Source organism: Camelina sativa, chromosome 7 (assembly GCF_000633955.1).
Source record: "Camelina sativa cultivar DH55 chromosome 7, Cs, whole genome shotgun sequence".
NCBI classification, from domain to species: domain Eukaryota; kingdom Viridiplantae; phylum Streptophyta; class Magnoliopsida; order Brassicales; family Brassicaceae; genus Camelina; species Camelina sativa.
The window spans coordinates 10,243,369-10,256,962 of record NC_025691.1 but is presented as its reverse complement, the minus strand read 5'-3'; the positions used below and the strand labels follow the sequence as shown (position 1 = coordinate 10,256,962).

At 32.5% G+C, this 13,594-nt stretch overlaps 1 protein-coding gene and 2 pseudogenes across 1 annotated transcript; 1 reads left to right on the top strand and 2 right to left on the bottom strand.

Moving 5' to 3' along the window:
• On the bottom strand, positions 1,951-3,607 carry LOC104700857 (probable LRR receptor-like serine/threonine-protein kinase IRK). Its single transcript, XM_010416453.2, has one exon. The coding sequence runs from the start codon at positions 3,565-3,567 to the stop codon at positions 2,125-2,127; it is 1,443 nt and encodes a 480-aa protein (XP_010414755.1). The 5' UTR covers positions 3,568-3,607; the 3' UTR covers positions 1,951-2,124.
• LOC104704502 lies at positions 5,337-9,132 on the bottom strand (annotated as a pseudogene).
• Positions 12,043-12,946, top strand: LOC109125420 (annotated as a pseudogene).

The window sequence follows — 13,594 nt, the reverse complement described above, 5'->3', positions numbered from 1 at the left end:
GTTCCAATTTGGCGCCGTTGCCCATTTGAGTGTGTTTTTGTGACATTCAATTTGCTGTTAATTTCATATGCCAACGGATGCACGAACCAACGGTCTTTGACTTTGGTCTTCTCAAACGAATACTTTGATACATCAAGGGCATTATAAACATGGGCTTATATCTAAGAAGAAGCTCTAACTTGTCACCCTCAGCTTTATGTGATAGTGATCATGTCGGATATAAGAAGACTCGACGTTCCACAACCGGATTCTGTATACTTCTTGGTCCTAATCTGATTAGTTGGTCAGCAAGAAGACAAGAAACAGTCTCAAACTCGTCAACAGAGGCTGAATACAGAGCTCTAACAGCTACTGCTCATGAGATCACCTGGCTTTCATTTCTTCTTCATGACTTGAGAATATCACAACAGTTTCATACTCTGCTCCAATGCAACAACCTCTCTATAGTGTATTTAAGTGTGAATTCAAGGGAGCAAGTAGTGTTGGGACACATTGAAACACAACATGTACCTGCAAAACTTCAACTGGCTGATATTTTCACAAAGTCTTTACCAAAGAGGGAGTTCGAGGATCTCTGAACCAAACTTGGTGTTGGTGATTCACCCACCACAAGTTTGAGGGGGAATATAAGTGATATATGTGAGATGGGCCACAAAACAGTCCAACAAGGAGGAAGCCCATTGAAGCCTATTCAACACTCTCAAGTGAAGACAAGGTTTACTGTACCTGCAACTCATCTGCTCAATAACAAATTTGGTGTCTTGCAAGATAAAGATGATGACTAGCTCTCCACAGCTGTCACAATGACTCATCTTATTCTAGATTGTTCCTTCTGCCTCTATATAAGTCATTGTATTCCAAGAGTGTAACATAATCTAAGATTATAATAAAAAATCAAAATCTCTCAAAGTTCTCATTTTATCTTCATCATTAAGGGATTGAATGGTAAAGGACGTACATCCATCTAAGAATTAACAATTAAGAAACAATATAGCAAAACACAATGTTTTAAATACTTTGCTTATAAGAATTAACAAAACACCGAAAAAAAAAACACAAAATTAACTTAAACATTCTAACCATCACCCTATAATATTCTTTGTATTTTCTATATTAATGACAGTTTTGCCTATGGTATATTATGAACAGCTAACACATGCTCTCTCATGCATTCTCTTCTCCACATGCACACATATTCTCTCATTCTCTCTTCTCCTTTCTCTTTCTTTCTTTATTTTTTTCATTTTCTTATTTTCAAGTTCTGACACCCCGGTTTCAGAGATTTGCGGAGAAATTTAAAATAATTGATTCGACTATCTATGTCACCAAAGTACACTTATCTTATCGGTTAAAGATTCTGAGAGAACTCTTAAATTAAACGTACTTATGCTGGAGTAATTTCAGGATGGGTGATCTTCCGGGAAGTGATTGTTAGAACTGTGCGAGTGAGGACAAAACACAGAGAAAAATTATTTAGTAATCTATAAGGATGTTAAACAAGTCTTTAAAACCTTCCAGACGTAGCAAACCGACCGTCAGATATGAGTGAACTCATGGGCCAGGAGTAAACGTTGGGCGCACAAAATATATGAGTCCATGGACCGGGAATAAACATAAGACCCACTAAAAAATATGGTAGTCGGAGCGTTGCACAAGTTATCAATGTTTTTGCATTAAATTCTTTTAGTTTATAGGAATTTCGTTTGTCTGGAGGGACCTTGTTTAAGGGAATCATATTTGGTATTCTCTTCGGTGCTATGAGCATTTGAAGATAGAATACCTAAAACGGTGTTCATATGATATATACCTTGTTAAAAAATGGCCACCGTTAGTTTTTTTTAGAATATAAAATGACTAGGAATATGCTTTTGCTACCGTTAAATTTAGAACCTAAAATTAAAAATATCGTCTATCAAATTTCTTTGATTCAAGTTGCTGTTTATAAAGTAAATGATTTTCTGAAACACAAATAAGTAAATAAAGCAAAGAGAATGTGAAAAATAAATAAAGACAAAAGAAGAATATGGAACTTTTGACACATGATGTTCATATTTTTTTGGACAAAGTGACACATGATGTTCAAGAACTATAAAACATAACGATGAATGATTCCATTAAGCATCATCAACCTTTACAATGACCCAGCGGAGAGCCACAGAGACAGTCGTTGATGGCAAACGCACTCTTTGGGAACTTCGTCGCCGGAAGTTTTCCACAAAGATGGTTTTGACTTAAGTTTAGTATCTTCAATCCAGCCACCCTAGCCGGCACTTTCCCGAAAACTAAGTTCCTTGACAGATCAAGCGTCTCAAGCGTCTTGGAGAAACTTAGCTTCCCCAAATCGAATCGGAGTTTGTTCCCAGACATCCGAAATTCCCGTAGTTGCCTTTCTTCCTTCAAGAACCTCACCGGACTCCCTGAGATATCATTGTCCGAAAGATCGATGGAATCGTAGAGATCAGTTTGCCTTGTTTTCCAATCGTCTAAACTCATCTTGATTCCGCATTTAGCCAGCTTCAAAGAGCTGAGTAACGACGCCGAGGTCACCCATTCCGGGATCGTTTCCATGTGAAACTTGTTGTACGATAGATCTAGACTTAATAAGTCATTCTTCACGTCCAAAACAGGGAATGGATCAGTTAGAAGATTGTGAGAGAGATTGATATTAGCAATTTTAGTCAGCTTGGCCAAACTCTTCGGCACGGATCCGGAGAACCGGTTCTTGGAGAGATCTAGTGTGTCGAGCGCCATGAATCTTGATAAATAGCTAGGTATCGACCCCGAGAGATTGTTCTGACCTAGCTCGAGGAACGCAAGAACCGGTGCGAGCGATGCGAACGACGGAGGGAGCTTACCTGATAATCTGTTGCGGGAGAGAGTGAGGATTCGGAGCTTACTCATGGATTTGAAAATATCCGGGATGGTTCCAGAGAGACGGTTTCCTTCGAGATTCAGATTCGACATGAGCTTGAGATTAGCAATACCTAACGGTATGGTTCCGGTTAAGAGATTACCACCGAGGTTGAGGTAGTTTAACCGAGTTAATTTGGATATAGAACTCGGGATTGAACCGCTGAATTGGTTTCCTTTAACGGTTAACGTATCTAAGCGGTTTAGCGCGCCAATGTTGGCCGGAAGAGGACCAGAGAGACGTAAATTCTCGAGGTACACGTACTTTATATGTGGTAATCGGAACAGAAATGAGGGAAAGGGTCCAGTGATGTTTTTGAGATTGATAAAGACGATCCCTTCCAAATGCTGGAGTTTAGACAGTGACGGGGAGATTGTACCGGAGAGAAAGAGTCCAGCATCATTAGACTCTATGCGGATAGTGAGTACGGCAACGCGGTTGTTGTTAGGACAATTGACACCTTCCCAGGAGCAGCAATTAGTACTTTTGTTCCAGGTGCTTAGGATATCAGAAGGATCTTTGGTTATAGCTGATTTAAAAGCTAAAAGACCTGTCTCATCATCAGGATGACACATGGCAGCTGTGGTAAGAGTCAAAAACCGGAGAAAGATTACGGCGGTGAGTAAGAAGAGATGGTGGAAGAAACAAGATTTCATGGTAGTACTGTACTTTTTGTAGTGAAGTTGAGAGAAGCAATACGCATACTGATGATAAGTAATAATCGAAAGAAAGATTCGAGTCGACGACCTATTTATTAACAAGCAATTAGTCAAAGTTACCTGTTTGGACCAATCCATTTGCGTGTGGCGATATAGTGTAAGATTATTATTAAATGACAGAACAAAACGTGACACAAATAGACTCGATGTTGTTTTTGAAATAAAAAGGGTTCTTTTGAATTATTTAAGATATGAGGGATGTGAAAAATTGACCGTTGCAGGTTATAGTTTATTTGTTCACATGTTGCTGAAACTTTGTAGAAAAAAGTATTCTTAATTAGTAGTCGACTTCGGTGGTAAGATAAGTAATAATCCCATTAAAATGGAACTAATATAATGGGACATCATTTGACATGTGGGAAAGGAAATACAAATGAGAATGCAAAAAGGTTTCGCTAGAGCCTAGAAGTTCAATATATAAGAGCATCATTAGCGCGTTGGCTTCCCCGTTACTCAAAAAAAAAAGAAATTAATATTTTATTATGTAACCTAATAAAAAAGTGACATATGTAGCATTAAGCTAAGAAGCGTTTCTACCGAGAGAATTTTGAGAACGGTTCTTTATATTTCTCTCTCCTTCTTATATTTTTTTATTAATTTTTAATAAAAAAATTTAGTTGAGCAATGGCTTGAGCAACTACCGCTAACGATGGTCTAAATAAAAACGAGGGTAAAGCGACAGAGAAAGGAAGAATGAATATTAAAACGCAAATTCATGATGTAGAATTGTAGATAATGGCAAGGTTTCTCACCAAGGTTGTGTGCCATTAAGTCAGAAAAGTAGATTTGACAGGTAAATGGAAAAACGGTAAAAATCAATCCAAATAATTTGTCAAACGCTTTCTCATAGCTAAACTTTAGTACCCGGTAAAAATCAACTTAACCCATCCAAAAATTTAAATTTTAAATCTGAACTATGTGAATTTTGCCGATTTCAACATCTATTTAAATGGTGTTAAACGGTATTAATAAACAGATTAACGGTACTGAGTCAGATAACACCGTTGTAAACACATGAAATTAAAATCAGTCAAAACGACGTCGTTTGAAGTAAAAATAATATTAATGGTTACAAGATGGAATCAAACCAGCGGAGCATTTTGTTTTTTGTTTTTTTTTTTTGGCAAACACCAGCGGAGCATAAGCCACCAAAATTACGCTTAAATATATCATATTTTCATTTGTCTCTTCTTCTTCTCTTTCCCTTTTTTGCTTCCCATGGGGACGGAGACCAGCTGCGGGGACGAAAGCTCTAGAATACAAAAATCAAATTGGAAAAGAAGCCTCTGTTAACCCAAGTAAAGCTTTTGAATGCACGAAGCCTCTGTTAACCCAAGTACCTCCAATAACAATCATGCTAAGAACAATTTGCTTTATGTTCTGCCTTTAAACTTATCCATATCAATTTGAATCATAAATTGGCAAATCATAATCGAAATTAAAAAGGTTGTCTCTACTCGTAATTTGAAAACGACACAAGGTCAATTGCCTCCACGAAGATAAACCAAGCACTTCTCGCCGGAGTCCACAGATCCGGAAATTCCTCGGCATAGTAGAAGAATAAACGACGTTAAATGAACAATGCGGACGGTTCGCTAAAGGAAGTGATGCTTGTGAGAACAAAAGAGAGATGATTGCAGGCAGAGAGGAGAGGAGAGACGAAGATGAAAAGCCCGACAAGTCTATTGCTCTACAGATAAATCTGTTTAATAATGTATCCTACAAAACAAAACACAATAAGTTAGTGGTTATAGCAGAAAAGCTAATTTTATTCAGGCATCGTCCACCTGAGTTCAAACCCTACTACATGTGATTTTGCACTATTTAAAAACGAAACGATGTCGTATGGAATTTTTTACCATGTGTTTGCCACGGTATTATCTGACTCAGCACCGTTAACCCGCTAATTAACATTGTTTAAACAGATGTTGAAATCGGCCAATTTCACATAGTTTAGGTTTAAAATTTAAACTTTTGGATAGTTTAGGTTAATTTTTACCGGGTACTAAATTTTAAGTATAAAAAAGCGTTTGACAAATAGTTTGGGTTGATTTTTGCCGTATTCCCACGCCTAAACTCATACTTTAAGAAAGGTTTATACACCAATATGCCATAGGTTTAAAAATGCTTGGGAGATAATCAAAAACATGTAGAGAATTTGTGTAATCTATTTCCAGAGATTCTGAAGATAATTGGCCTCGGGAATGTAGGTCATTCTTATTCAAAAATAAACTTTCTCTTTTATGTTTTTTATTTTTTATTTTTTAACAACTTTAACTCAATGTGTAACTAAAATAATGTAACTATTTCTTCTATATAGAGTACAATATTATTCTATTTCATTTAATATATATATTTATATTCTATTAATTTATTCCTCATGTAATCTAATTTTAGCATGCGCTTAATTCGATAGTTTTGGTTCTCTATATTGTATCCCTTAGGATATGGTATCATTTATTCGGAAATTGTTAAAATCAGCATGTTACGTTTCATATGTTGTATATTTCTTAGGAAACAATTTGTTTCAAACTTTTTGTTTTATTCTATTTTATTTCATTTTATATGTTCTGTTTATAAACATTTTTGATTTTTTATTATTTTTTCGTTTAACATAGATTTCTACAAAATAGTATAGTATAACATTCTATTCATATAGATTCTATATAGTATTATTTGTATCTAAACACTATTTGCTCTTATAATGTTTTTACATCCGATTTTATATATTCAAATAATGTTTTATGCAGAAAAAAATTACATTTTTTAAAGATAATTTTGAATCATTTTTAAAACATACATCAAATCCAAAAGAATTTGATGGGGTGTGAAAATTTTTAATTAAAAAAAACACACTAAAATGCTAATTTCCCATACTCTCTTAATATTTTTCAATGCTATATTTTTAATCAGATTAGTGATTTTCGTTATACATCAAATTAGCCAATACTTTGCTTATAAGAAGAATTAGATTAGGACCGCGGTACACCGTGGGACAAATTATTTATAACTAAAAATATTTAAATTATAAGTTGTATTTGTTTCTTAAATATGTTATAATTATATAATAATTAATAATTTAATGGTTTAAAGTTTAAACCATATAATACTGCAATATAATTTATTTTTTACATAATATTTATTAATCAATTTAATTAGTTATGTCTATTCTCGGATACCGATAGTGTTAACAAAATAATGAAATGATGTTTTACCCGTTTAACACCAAATTAATGATATTTTAAATTTATATAAATATCGACAAAACCTGTCCCGCTATATTGGCGCTTCTTATAAAGTTTAAATATTTATAATACTTGGAATTCTTAAAACGGTTGAGTATTTCTCATATTTGAAATTTCGTAAAAGTTTAAATATATTATTAATATTTTAAAGGTCTTCTAACTTTTTTTAATAGTTGAAATATTAATAATATTTAAACTTTTTATAAAGTTTAAATATTTATAATATTTGAAACTTCTTAAACATTTAAATATTATTAATATTTTATAAATTTTATAAAGTTTAACTTTCAAAAAAAAGTATAAATATTTATAATATTTATACTTTTTATAAAATATAAATATTTATAATATTTAACTTTTTAAAAGTAAATTTTTATAACATTTTTTTTAAAATCTTTGAAATAAAGAACTGAAATAAACTAAATAAAAGTTTTTTAAGTTTGAATGCCTGATAACTTAAGTTTTCTACTCATTTGTATTATGAATCATTTTGGTCTCTTTTATAGTATAACTCTGAACTATTGCCCAATTTTTTAGGCGATGTGGGATATTGTACCCGTACTTTTTATTCATCTATTGAGTAATGTATGTCCGTTTTTAGAAATTTGTATTACATCTTATGCAGGAAAAAATCACAATTTTTATTAACTAAATGTATTATAGAATAATTCAAGATAATTTAAATAAAATTCAAATAAAAATGAAAAGGAATCATATATTTATGTTTGAATGAGGTAGAAAGATTTCTTTATTTTTTAAAATCTTACCTATAATTAATTTTAAATTTTTTGGTAACTAATATTAAAGTCAATGCATTAAATGTAAAAACTTTATAAAAAATATTTTTGAGCAGCTGCAAAAATACTAGTATAGATTAACAAACACAAAAAAAAAAACACAACACACAATATTCGTCTAACCTTGTCATTTCTTAGAAATACACAAGACCTTGAGGCCTCAGTGCTCATTTCTAGAAGTTGTTTTACAACCACTACCAACATTTCATTTGGTACTTTCTGCATTCAAAAATGTTAACAAGCACTATCAGTGTTTGTGCATATCCTTGTGACCAACTTATGAAACTAAGTGGTTTTCACTTGAAGAAGAGTTGCCATGTTGGTCCAGACCAGGGATCAATTTCCCTCAAATGCAAAAATGCTATTCATTTCTATTTGGCCAGGGGCTTTCACATGGTCTTTCCCGGACTCTGGGGGATTACGGGCCTCGACCCCGAACCTCCTAGTTAAAAAAAAATCTTAAAATATGAAATAATTAATTATAATTCAGAGAATATGTTAACGAACCTCAGCTAGTTTGGGTTCAGTGGTTGAATGAAGGTAATGAGTGACTCTCTCCCTCTCCCTTCTTTAGATACTCCTCAGCCTGCTATATAAAATGACTGACATTAATACATATAACCACAAGAAAACACAGTCCCCGAATATGATATAACAGGATCGGAGGACATGCCTTTAGCATGTAATCAGGACAAGAATCCTCCTGGATCCACATTGACGCCTCGAGAGAATAGTAAGAAGCAGTATGTTGAAGCAAGAGGCTTTCAAAATCCTCTTCATATTTTTCCATAGTTCCCATCCCATTCTCCACATAGACATCTAATACGTTATTTTACTAGTTCCCTATCAATCTGTTCGCCCTCACGTTCCTTACGACTCTGGCAAACACACAAATTTTGTTAGATACAAAAATCAATAATCAGGCTGGACCAGAACTTTTTTCATTGTAGTTACTACTTACAAGTGCTGTTACAGCTTTTGCGGCCATGGAATGCATGCATCTCATGAACCTAAGGTAAATAATTGCATGGACGGTTACAAAAAAAGTTCTGAGACTGTGAGAAATTATAACCTATATATTGGAATTTGCTTGACAAACCAGGTCGTGGAAGCATGTCAAACCAACTTCTCTCAGTGTTGGAGTGCCTCTCCCCAAGCAACGTTCAATATAATAAAAGAATCTGACGAACCATCTAACCATAACATTATGGTTATTCCACCTCTTAACAAGCTCTCTTAGCACTTAGCAGACATTGATCATGCTTCTCCCTTAAAGACGGCAACACCAAAACCACACATAAAAGAAATTTAAATGTTTACCTTTAAGTTTGAAAAACGTACATGAAAAACTTTGGTACCTACTAACCATATAATCTTCAATTACGTGACGATACTTATCATACAGCTGGTGTGACGTGTGAGTAATCACGACGTTGTTTGCACATTGTATAGATAGTCATGTAAATTTATAGAAGTAATCATTGTCATAGGTACACGACTAGAAATGTTAACAAAAAACATTACATAAGACCACAAACATTACGTAGGTCCAGGCCAGGGATCGATTCCCTCCAAACGCAAAATTGTTAGTCATTTCTACTTGGCCAGGGGTTTTCACCTGGTCTTCCCCGGGCCCTGGGGGATTATGGGCCTGGGCCCGAACCTCCTTGTAACTAAAAAAAAAAAAAAAAAACATTACGTACGTTACAGACATGTAAAGTTTCATATATGTGCTCATCCTTCTAGAATCTGTGTCAAGATCTCTTATTTCAGATACTGTAATAAAGTAATAGACATGAGAAATTTAAGATTTTATGGACATCACGTTTGTGTTCTAATCAATAGTTGTCTATCTTTGTCCCAAATAAAACCTTAGGATAATCGGATTTACAAATGAATAAGATGGAAGGTAGGTAGGTAGAGTTTACCTCGAAGCTTCTCCAGCTCTAATTTCAAAAGATTGAAGAGTCTTGTTTTTTTTTTTTTTTTTGTATGGGTTCTTGTGGGAACTGAACCTTTGATTAGTCCTGGACAAAAAGAAACAAACAGTGTGAGCTAGGCTAAGATGAGAAGAAGAAGAGTCACTGAGCTGAGAAGAGCAAAGCATATATGATAAGAGTCAACGACGAAGACGCGTCGAAAGAGACAGAGGTGCTGAAGCACAAAAAGACAGGATCTCTTGGTAATACAGTAGTTTTTGTTAAATTTTGTTAGTTTCCATTTTAACACTCAAACAAGCCATACTATATTTGGGATATATAGTATATATGTAGTATGTGTATATTTGTAATGAATTTTCATATTTTTTTTAAAACTGAATTTGGATATTTTTGTAGGAAAATAGAAATGAGCGAGTCTAAGAGGGGTTATTGGTTCTATGATTTTAATGGATTTGGAAATGCAAACAGAAATCATGTGCTATTCAATCATTGATTTTAAAATACTTATCAAAATCATGTGTTATTGGTTCTATGATTTACAAATACTTGTTAAAATCTTATGTTATTCATTTAATGATTTGTTTTTGGATTTCAAAATCCACATTATGTTTTAAATGGATTTGAATGGATTTGAAAGTGTAAAATAGAAGGACTCAAATCCAAAGATAAAACATGTTATTTCAAAATCCATGTCTTTTGATTTTAAGAATTTACAATTCCACTAGGATCGTATCCGCGCTATAACGCGGGGGAATGTTTACAAATATATGCAATTTATAACAAATTAAAATATATTATAATTTACAGATTGAAATATATATATATATATATATTATATTTTATTTTAGTATAGTACATATAATTATGGTGAAATAGTGGAAGAGAAATAAACAAATAAAGAATGATAATATACTGAGTTTTCATATAATAAAATATATGAAAAACAAAAAATTATCATAAATTTGGAATAAAAAAGAAAAAAAATAATGAGTAAATGATATTAATGTATAAAATAAATACATGTAAATATTTTGCAAATAATTAAGTTTGAGATATACTTTTAAAAATGATCAGTATAAATACATGAAAATACATATTCTTGGTTAATTACGTATATACGTAATGGACTAAATATATTAAGTCTATGTAAACTATGTGGAGTTTTTACAATATTAACATGCAGCTAATATACTTCTCAAAGTGTTGTATAATGCATACATCATGAGAACAAATGTCCATATATAAAAGAGGTGATCTTTTACATGTAATGCTGTCTCATCAACTCACCTTCACATATTTTCTACTTATCTGCTTCTCTTCTACTCAGCCCGGCTCTAGACATGTGCTAGGTGTGCCATAGCACCGAGTCTTTTCATTATTTTGGTTTTTTTGGTTAATAATAGGGTCCAAAAATTTTTTTTACCAAAAATACATAGGGGAAAAGGCCAATTTTTTATATAGCTCAGGACCTTTAGTATGTTGAGAGTGTTATATTGAAACTTTCTCAAATCTTCTCCATATTTTTGCAGTTCAATAGTGATGCACCTTTGTGGAAAAGAACCACCGAACCCAAATGTGAAGTCACATTAATACAACTGTACCAGCATAAGAGAATCCAAAATATAACTTTATTATCACATGAAGATTTAGAATTTCTTGGCTAATCTACCACCACCAATCTTATAATCTTCACAAACAAAAACCAAAGATTATAAAGATCAGATTGTTCTACAAATTATTTAAGCAGTTACACTTATACATTTTGTTGCAAGTCGTCGTCTCTCGTTGATATATCTGCGTTTCTTAAGTTTTTATCACTTTAGAAGCATACTAAAGGAAGTGTGTTATGGCCAAGAGCTTGGATAATTTTATTAGTCAATGAAAAAGAAAAGAAACATTGAACTTACTTGATGCTGTAGATCCTTCATGTTGAAGATGAGAGACTTTATCTCTACTTCTCTCCTGAGAAGATGTTGGACTTGTGATTGTTGAAGCTGGCTCTTGAAAAGAACCTTTAAAGCAGCAATTTGATTTATCAGTGTCATATTTTCGTAAGTGTGTGAGATTGGTAAATAAAAACAGTGAACGATCTTAAACAGATTTTCTAGAACTAATTAATCAACAAAAATATAAAATTCTGAAGATTAGTGATTGTTCTACAAAAGAGACTAATTGAATCAAAGGCATACTGACCCGCCAGGAAGACGTTCCCCTTCTTTTTACTAATATAGAGATATGGATTTAGAAATCACCTCTCCAATAAAGTGTTGAGAAAAAAATAAAAGTACGGAAGCAAGATCCCTTAAAACCGGAATTTAAGAAAGTAGTTAGCTTAAATTAGATATGTTTATATGTGGAAAAATGTATAGATAAGCTTTCATCTTTTGTTTTTAATTATTGAACACCATCAACTCTTTTCTACCATTGAGCATGAAGAAATCTTTTCAACTATCATTTACCGTTCTTACTATTGTCATCATATTTGTGCTAGGTTTGTATACACATTTCAAATTATTTTAATATATTGCATATAAACCACTATAATCATATCATTTTCTCTACAATAACAGTTCACCCAAGTTATAAAATGTATGAAAATTAGTTTTCACTACAGAAATAAAAAATATAGATTTTGGCTTCTTTTTCCTTTCTTCTAAAACCTCAAAATTCATAAAATTCTAAATTAAAAAATGCACCTACAGAACCAATCGCAAAATAGATTTCTAGAATTCTTTACCTATTTCGGTTCATTCTTTCATTTATAATATATGATCTTAATATATCATGAACAAGAAGCACTATTGTGATATAAATCAATTATTTCTATTTTTTATCATCAATTATTTTTGCTTCATTTATAAATAAATGTATCAAATGATCTTTTTTGTTTCATAAATATTTGCTCCGTAATTTTTTAATATAAATTTATTTGATATGTTAAAATTATTTTTTCTTATTATGTTTCTATTATATATGCAGTTCTCATAAGGTTATTAGTATAGTTTTATTGTAGATCTTTTATTATCATACAAAAAACTCCTCATAATATCTTTTCACTAGATGAAAAATATTGTTTTCACTCTCATTATCGAAACTGAAATTTATATGTTTTAAATGTTATGGTAACAGGAGTGGTAGGCATTAGGCAATGTGGAGCAGAAAAAAAGTAGACGATGTATTCCATTCAAAATTAACACAAAAACTGGATTTTGTCTTCCCAATGATTGCGACTCGGTGTGCAAAAAGAGGAGTAAAAGCTTAGGGGGGGCATGATTCTCAAGGTAAAAACCCTACAAAATGCTTCTGTTGTGGGTTTTGGCCTCCTGATTACTAATATCGCTACAAAATTATTTACAGTAAAAACTCATAGCATATTTATAATAAAAGTTAAAGATAAACATTTGTTTAAGGTTTGTGGCCTATTTGTTTTTTACTTGTAATCACACAGATAAAAACATGAATCAAATTTTGATATATATTGAGGGAGGTTTTATCTATCATTCAGGAAATTTTTTATAAAAAATTATATGAACCATTTATTTGTTACCTTTAAAATAACTGGTTCTTTTGTTCATTTTAATTCCTGTTCAAATCGATATACACTAACTCGGGTGAAGAAGAAGAACTATCATCAAATAACACTATGAACCACCACTGATATTCATGTTTTATCATTATATTTTTCTAGTGTTGTGATTTATGTTTGTAATATCATCAAAGGTAAAACTATTTGTAATATTGCCTGGAACTACAACCAAAAAAACGGGATAAGAATACCAATCTTCGTGAACTTATGATCAAATCTAACTCGTCTCGCCATGCAGAAGCCACAGTAGCACGTACATAAATCCAAACAGAGCAGGGTTTCAAGTTTGGGTTGTATGTTATATCCAATAACGAACCGAGTAACAAAACGGGTGTTAAATGGATACCCATGTTCACCAGCCTTATGCTAGAGAATGTTCGAGGTGAATACACATCT

What these genes read in the sequence shown, in the direction of transcription:
- LOC104700857 (XM_010416453.2), bottom strand. Translation starts at nt 3,567, where the DNA reads ATGAAATCTTGTTTCTTCCACCATCTCTTCTTACTCACCGCCGTAATC.